The sequence below is a fragment of the Strongylocentrotus purpuratus genome, unplaced genomic scaffold, assembly GCF_000002235.5.
Source record: "Strongylocentrotus purpuratus isolate Spur 01 unplaced genomic scaffold, Spur_5.0 spur5_scaffold_13, whole genome shotgun sequence".
Taxonomy (NCBI): domain Eukaryota; kingdom Metazoa; phylum Echinodermata; class Echinoidea; order Camarodonta; family Strongylocentrotidae; genus Strongylocentrotus; species Strongylocentrotus purpuratus.
In genome coordinates this window covers 4,223,525-4,232,566 of record NW_022145598.1, presented here as the reverse complement: position 1 = coordinate 4,232,566, position 9,042 = coordinate 4,223,525, and the positions used below count along the sequence as shown (strand labels likewise).

General features: G+C 37.4%; 1 protein-coding gene across 1 annotated transcript; it reads right to left on the bottom strand.

Annotated features, from left to right (window-relative positions):
• Positions 1-8,157: 8,157 nt before the first annotated feature.
• Positions 8,158-9,042, bottom strand: LOC591814 (histone H1, gonadal-like). The gene has a single exon (XM_791365.3). The coding sequence runs from the start codon at positions 9,017-9,019 to the stop codon at positions 8,291-8,293; it is 729 nt and encodes a 242-aa protein (XP_796458.1). The 5' UTR covers positions 9,020-9,042; the 3' UTR covers positions 8,158-8,290.

Here is a 9,042-nt window from a genome sequence, read left to right as displayed (position 1 = left end):
GAAAGACACGCGAAGACTATAATATGCTCGACTAATCTTTTAAAGAAAAATCCATTATTTTCAAAAGGAAAATCGACCAAAAGGCGTTCTGTTTGAGGGAGAATAGAACATAAAAGAGGTCGTCTGTATGCAGCATTTCGAGTAATATTTGCAGAATGTGACTTGTTGTGTGTATCTGTTCGGACAACCGGGTTCACTGTGTGACGTGCCTAATTTGATTACCGCACGTGGGTAACTGTACTAGAATGATTCATAAGTCCCAGTGTAGCTATCAAATCTCTTCCCCTACCCCCCCCCCCCCCCCCTGGAAGTCTACCTCATCCTCTTCTCGATCATTTACTAGATCTTTGGCACATGGCCCATTTCTTCTTTCTGTCTCTAATATTTCTTTGTATCCAAGCTTCAAGGTTACATATCTATTTCCTACTCTGTTAAGATACTTTCATCTATTCATAATCTCCATACATTTGTTCTCTTTTTCTCTCTCCCACCCCCCCCCCCCCCCCCCCCCCCCCCTCTTCCGCCAAATTCGCACTCTGTCGCTCACAAACAGGACAGCACACACTCAGTCTATATCTCCTTTTATTTGTTTCTTTCCTGTGGCTTTGGACCAGGAATGTACAAAAAAAACTCTCGTTTACTCGCGAGTAATGAGCGGAGCGGGAAGGGGCAGGAAGCGCACACTCTAACACGGAAAAGGATGCCGTTTGTTTTGGGGGTATCAACCACATCCTCTCGAAATATAACGAGGAATGACAACTCTCGTAATTGAGCGTCAATCGCTCAACGCAAGATGGCGCTAGACCAAAGTTCCAGCATGGAATTTTTTTGCAATTATTCCAAATTAATCAATATCAAGGCAAACAATCTTTACTTGGACTTTTTGAATATCTGGAATTATTTAAAAGTGAAGGAATATATTGTCAAAGAAACACATAATGAAAATCATATTATCTTTAACAGAAGCAGAAGGCGAAATGAGATCAGGGGACTATTTCATAAGGAAATGTCTTAATGTAGACGGGTTTTAAAAAAAATGATCTATACACCTAATTGCCAGCTGCCTGTTATATTAAGACAATTTGCAGAGGGAGAGATGATACTCTGAATGACGCTATTGATCTTTCCAATATTAACTTTAGCATTAACAAAACAGTGTATTCATTTGAGTCTGTGTCTTCCAAAATGCTCTATAATTTTATTGCTACAATACAAGATTCGTTTGCTTTTAAACATCCAGAGGTAATAATTTTAAATCTAGATAAGTCGGCAATTACAACATGTTTCTAAATCCCCAGATGTTCCACTCAAGATGGGAAATTAAGGGCATATTACATAACATCGTATTTTGTAATGATAAACTGAATTAGTTTTGACTAATACAGTTAAATTTATGTTCCTCTTGTAGACAAGATATAGAAACCTATCGTCATATCTTCTATGAATGTTCTGAAGGGTCCAGGATATGGATTGAGGTGGGAAACAATTTTAAAATGTTTCAGTTTCTAAATAATACAATGGATCGATGTGTTACTTGGTTTCAGAGAAAATATGAAAGATGACATATTGTTAAATCATGTATTGATTTTGGTCAAATATATGATTTACAGTAATCGTAAAAATGGAAAGTTTCCAACTAGCAAAGAAATATGAAGGGCTGTTGAAGAAGAAAAACAGTTCAATAAGAAAAAATAAAATAAAGGACAAATTGCCAATACATTGTAACAAATGGGAAAATGTAATTGTATATATATATATATATATATATATATATATATATATATACACTTTTTCAAATTCCTGCTCACTCCTTCACTTTCTCATCGATCCTGCCGCTTATCTATTATCATTGTTTGCTTGTGTTTTAATGTGTTTTTTTGTTAATAACCAGACCTCCAATGCTACGAGACCCTCATATAATTATAATCAAATCTAGGAGTTAAACAAAATGCACCATGTCATTCTATGTAAATAAAGCAAATTGGTTTATTATGGGTTATGGAGCAGCACCTTCACCTTATACTTTTTGTAAATATATATATATATATATTTATACTTGTAGAGTAATCATGCTACCAGTTGCCTGATGATCGCTCGCAAGGCGTGAAAGTCGGAGTTGCAACCATGTTCCATTAGTCTGCCTTATCCAATTTATATATATATATATATATATATATAGATATAAGAAAATCTTTATTCAGATTGCTAAATTTACATTGAACTAATTAATTTGCATAGAAGATATGTTTATACTGTAAAAAGTGTTCCTTTTTATGATGTTGTATCCGAAAATATTAATATGCAGTATTACCGTTACTTTTTTCTTTTTCATATTCTTCTCCCAAATGACAGAATTGTTTCACAATTTGTATACTTGATTGAATATGTATTATATTAGTTTGGATACTTACGGAAATTTTTTTTTAAATATGTCTGTGTGTATAATGTATGAGACAATGTACTATGTTTATACTGTAAGAACAATTATGCTCCTCTTTATCATTTTGTATAATTATGAAAATCTGAATAAGGGCAAACATTTTTTTTAAATAAAAATGGGCAGTTTGCAGGCACAAACCCTTGTCAGTCGGGCGCTCTGAGTTAAGGTGTCTGCACTATGAGACTAGGCTGGCAACAGACTGCATAGGCTCTGCACTTAGACACGCCATAGACCGACAGATCTAGGCTCTGCTAAAGGCTTGAGGAATTGTGGTTAAGTGTACAATCAGAGTTCTTGCAGAATAAGGAATTAGAGCTGTTTTTATTTTATCGAAATTTACAATTTTCACAAATCTTTGAAGTAAGGGTGATTTAGAGAGGACGGATTCATGGCCGGTGGCGGATAGGGGGGGGGGGGGTACATACTCAGCCCCAAAATCAGTCTTGGACATCTTAAAGCCACACCATACTACTTGTAGCTACTTGCCCCCTCTATATAGAAACTTCCCCAATCGGTGCCTGTTGGTCCCCCATGATCCTCTTTTTCTTATGTTAATTGAGAGCTGAGTTAATGAGATAGCCACCTGTCAGTGACCTCGCTGTGTGGTCTAATCCCTTCTGGCTGAACTATAGTACAACTGGCCTTTAAATGACCATGATTCTATCGGTTAAAATCTACATAAGAACATCTTTGCTAAGGTTATCTTTCAGATATTCTGGTCAAATAAATTTACACATATTTGTGTAACATTAATTGGAATTGACCTAGCTCTTGAAAAACAGGTAGTTTAGTTCTCAAATGAGTTTTGTGCTGCGCAAAAATTCAATCAGTTTAATTTTGGCCATTACAAGAAGTGGGTTATAGCTCATGTTATGTATGTTATTACCAAAGAGGAAAAGGCCAGCCAGTCACTCAATAGTGACTGACAATGAAGTCTAGCCAGTAAACAGGTTTCCTTGTAAATTTGAATATTAGGACGCTGCTAACGCTTAAATTTCACAGATAGGACATACATGACATATTCATAATTCCTACAAAGTTCTACATAATATGATTTTGGCTGCATAAGGGACATTGTATTTTTTGTATCTTTAAATCGCTAAGTTATCAACAAGTGATAGGCCGACCAGTATTGCCTAGGTGCCGAGTTAGGTCTTGCGCCAACTCGTGTTGATATACACAACATGACCACTTATGCCTCCATTTGAAATAAAATCGATTGTTCTAGATAGCATTGGAAATTCATGGAATGGGTTTTTACATATATATACAGATGGTTCTAAACTCGAGGATGGGAAGACAGGAGCCGCATTTTATGTGTCTCATTATAATGTGGTGAAATTTTTTAGATTATCCCATGTCTGTATTATGAGAGCAGAACTAGTGGCCATACTAATGGCACTAGAGTGGATTAATACATTTATTGAATCCTCTTCGGTGGTAATTTTTAGCGACGCTTTGTCAGCTTTACAAATGATCGATTCATACTTTATTAGATGTGCTATTGTAAATGAAATTTTATCCATAATTAATATTTTGCAGTTTAAGGATGTTTGTGTTGCTTTTGAATGGATTCCGTCACATTGCGATATTAGGGGCAATGAGATCGTAGATCGGGCTGCCAAAAAAGGAGCCATGAAAAGGTGTATAGACATAGTTATACCAAATACAAGAAGTGAATTGGCAGCCTCTCGTTTGATCCATTATAACAAATTATGGCAAGCAGAATGGGACAATGCAGAACACGGTAGATTTTTATATGCTTTGCATAGCGACGTTTCAAAGCCCATACATAGACAAGGCCTATCTCGCAGAGAAGAATGCTTGATACAACAACTAAGAGTAGGTAACTGTAGTTTAAATTATTACCTTTTTCAAATTAACCAACACGATACTGGTCTTTGTGAAGTTTGTCAAGAAGATGAAACAATTAAACATTTTATTTTCTATTGTACAAAATACGACAAAGATAGACGTCTCTTAAAAGAAAGGATTAAATTGAACAACCCCAATCTGAAACAATTATTGATGTCTAACCCAATTTTTACTCGTGAATTATTGGGTTACATATACGATACTAATCGTTTTAGATAGCTTTTAAAGCTATCAGGGATCCCCTTAACTTATGTCGATCCTGTAATAATATATAAAATGAAGTATTTGCGGTTTTTCCATGAACAATTGCAACTAACTCCCATCTCGCCTTTTATGTGCATTTTATGCAATTTTAATATTGCAGCTTTTTTTTTTTTTTTTTTTTTTTATAAAACCATATCACTATTAATTTCATTTCACCAAGGAAAGTCGCTCGTGGGCTTGATTTCCGAAGCCCACGCCAAAGCTATACACGAAATTGACTGGCGCAAATAATCTTTGAGATTGAAGAGCGCCATCTAAACGAAGAACCAACCAACCAAACTTAAACCGTTCACTACTGAATTCCCTCTTTCTAAGGGCTTAATTCATTTTATTTTATTTATTTATAATCTTTTGTCAGGGCAGCCCATTCCCCAATAAGTAGTGGTCTTCCATGGGGACCTGCATAAACATGAACATAATTTACATCAAAAAGCATAACGTTTATACAGAACAGTTAAAATAAAGTTCCATAGTACATTTAGAAAGATATGACACAGCAATAATAGACGTAGCAAAATAAACATATATCATTAACCTAGTTCAACAGGAATGTCAATAGGAAAATATTGATTAAGTCGCAACTATGTGAATAAGTCATGTTAATACTACAAAACATACACGTAGTGTATGTTCGGCTGAGCCATTCACAAATTATAACTTTGTTTAAACAATCTCTTAAATGGATTGACAGAGGAAGCCGTTCTCATCGTATTATCTCGATTATTCCATTAAAATATAGAAGAAACAATTGGGCTACACTTATAACAATCAGTGTGAAATCTAGGCACACGTTAACATCCACTGTCTATTTGCCTTGTATGATGCTCATGTACACCATTAGGATGATTTTGTGAAATCTGGTCTGCATTATATTCTCTTTTTTCTATTTCTCATGAGATGAATAACTGAATTCTTTAGATATTTATAGGTGTCCCAAAGATCATCACTTTTGTTAGCTTTAGCAGCTTTGAGAACTTTATCACGTTCCGTCAAAAGCTTAACAATCTCGTCAGATGTCAATAGACATGCCGTTTTTCTCATCCGCTTTTTACAAACTGATATGTGCTTGTTGATTATATTATTTAATAGAGTCAACCACATATCCCAAGCAACATCAACATTATCTATATATACAGAAAAAATAATTCTGTGTGCCCTTTCCTTGAGCCATAATGCATGGTCGTACAGAGGATTTTTCTTTATTTTGGGGACCGGGGTAAAATGCAATAAATGATTGATAATTCATTGCATTTTCTTTGTTTTTTAAATTTATTTGTGGGAACTGCACCCTACCCTAGCCCCCGCTGCGTACAGTCAAGGTTCAGTGGCAAAGCAATGGCCTCGTAACTGTGAGGTCCCAGGATCAAAACCGTGTCGATGTGCTATATTAGTGCCCTTTTGTGGGGCATTAATCCTCATTACTGTCATTTATGACTTAAGGGCGTAGGACCCCTAGTTGATAAGCATAGTAGCATACACATGCTTTAGCAGCCACGCAAAACAAACACTGGGAAATTATTATTCAATAAAATCTGAGAATGTATACTATTCGTCGCTGTTTTCACGAAGTGACGGTAGTGAGAAAAAAAAATTGCATTCACTTTGCGTTACGATTTTCATCACTACCGTCACTTCGTGAAAACAACGACGTATTATCTAGATTTATTAGGAATAAATCATTGTCAAAATAATTCCATAAATTGGGGTAAAAAAAAAATATTCAAACTTTATGAGCAACAGTGTGTATACAGCCCCACCACCACCATACATGATCAACCCGGTTCCTGTAGGCAGTGAGGGGAGAATTATTCATTTTATAAGACGTACATTTCACTTTTGCGTAGTCTTGGAATTTTGATGTAGTCTATATGAAATATCACGTGAAAAAGTGTCTTAATCTATAACTTGATATAAACAATTTGAATCCGTTAAACAAAGAGGGAGGAGGAATCGGGACATCTGAACCTAGACTCAACCCCCTTTTTTTTTAGTAAAGAAAATTAATGCATTGATTATCAGGATCAATAATCTGTTATTTGCAATAAACATCGCATTAAAGTACGTAATTCCTGTTTTTATCAACATTGAATATATATTACAATCATAAAATGTTGTATAATGGAAGTAGTTGATTTATACATTTTGCAATATTCGTGGATAGTCCCCCTCCCCCTGTATTTTAAATGCCGGAAATATGTGTGCACGCTTCAAGATTAAAGCATAACAACAGATTTTTCTTTTACATTTTTGCATAACTTTGGAGGGAAAAAAAAGTTGGCAACGATTATAAGCGTTTGTCTAGCCACATTGTGACGTCACAATGTATAGGAAAAGCGGGTCAAGTTCATGAGGTGGAATTGCTTTGTGACGTCATATGGGGCTCGCGCGTAGGCAAGCCGAGATCATTAGAATATTCTAAGGCTAATTCTAGTAAACCAAGGTTTGAATGAAATGCACAGTCTATAGTTACGGAATCGGACGCATTTCTTTTAAACTGGTGAGCAGTTGTCTACTCTATTTTTAATACCAGTAGACTACTGTTCATTTCAAATGTATTTTTTTCTTTCTGATTTAATATCTGTAGACTAGACCTAGATCTATATAGACCCTACCAGTAATTTACACAAAAAAAGAAGGGGAAAAAGAGGGAATAGTCTAACTGTTAGGCCTCAAGAGTAAAGGTTTATAATGGAAAAGTCAATTACATTTTTGATTTTTTTTTTTAGCAGAGTCTAGATCTAGACCTAGACTCTAATAAGAAGATGTGGGAAACGCACCCGATTAAACAACCTTTACTTGTTTTTTCTTCCAGATTTATAATAGACCCTCTACAGTAATCGAGGGCTCTTGAAGGAGAATTTTTTTTTGTAATCCCCTGCCCCCCCCCCCCCCCCACCTCCTCTTTAAAAAAGAAAAGAATTTTTAGACCAAGACATTCAGAATGAGACTGCATCGATTTCAAAACAGATGGTAGGAATGTAGGCCTAGACTCCCAGAATCTAGATCTAGATTCTACATTAATTTTTTTTCCCCTGCATTTTTTAAGGATTCCGAAGGGTTTTGAACGTGGAATCGTCTCAAGATCTAACGTTAGACCTAGATTTTTTTTCATCAAATCTAGACTCTAGGTCTAGATCCTAGATCTAGAAAAAATAAAGTAGGAAAGAGCCGTCTAAGTTTTGTTAGACTCTATATCTAGACCTCACCTAGATCTAACGGACAGTTTGGAGTGAGAAGAAGTTGTTTTCAAGCGTCTTGAAAAGAGTGTTTGAATTATTAATATTAGACTAGATCTAGGGGCCCGTTGCATAAAACTTACCATTGATGATAACTTTACCACCAATGGCAACTACCATGGTAACAGGGCTCAACAGCCAATCAAAATCAAGGTTTCCATGGTAGTTACCATTGATGGCAAAGTTACCATCAATGGTAAGTTTTATGCAACGGGGCCCTGATCCCGGTAGATCTGAGATCTATTTAGTCTATTTTTAAGTCTCAACTTTTAAAAGAAAACAGAAAATATTTAACAATCTTGAAAGAACTTTTTTAAAATCTGAAACAGGAAGAGGGGACAATTCTTTATTTTAAAACTTTTGAGAGAGAAAAAAAAGTTTCACAATTGATTCTTTCTTGGAGTTGTGGGTGGCTCTTAGAAGAGCCGTTGGGTTTGTCAAGACAAAGATTTGTCAAGATGAGGTCAGAAGAAGTTTACTTCTTGGCCTTCCTTGGGGATCGGCGCCGTGCCTTTGCACTCTTCCTGGGAGAGCGTCTCGTCTTCTTAGCAGCTGGCCTGCGCTTTACTGCCTTCTTCGCCTTCTTGGGAGACTTCTTTGTTGATTTCTTGGCGGCTTTCTTGGCAGCTGGCCTTCGCTTAGGAGCTGCCTTCTTTGGCCTCCTTACTTTCTTGGCCTTCCTGGCAGCCTTCCTCTTCGCAGCAGTGGCCTTCTTCTTGGCAGCAGCAGCCTTCCTCCTGGCGGCTGCCTTGGCTCGCTTGGCAACGGCCCTGGCGCGAGCCCTCTGCTTCTTGGCAGCGGCAGCAGCAGATGTCTTCCTGGCCTTCTTGGGTCTAGGCACGACTCCTACGCGGAACCTTCCTGTAGCTCCAGTGCCAGTGACTTGCTTCAGGGCACCGCTGGTAACGCCGCTTCTGAGAGCACGGCGGATGTGGGGCTGAAGATTGGCCATGTTGACGCGGTAGTTGGCGGCGATGTAACTCTTGATTTTGGAGACGGATGACCCCCTGCGCTCCTTCATGGCGGTGATGGCTGCCCGTATCATCTCGAGGACGGGAGGATGGGTGGCAGCACGAGCATTGCTCCTACGACGACGACGAGGAGAGGCTGACCTCTTCCTCGGAGACTTCTTTGGGCTTTTGCGGGGAGACTTCTTCGGGCTCCTTCGGGGAGACGCAGCTCGCTTTTGCGGAGAAGCAGGCATTGTTGTAGACTCAATTGAACGTA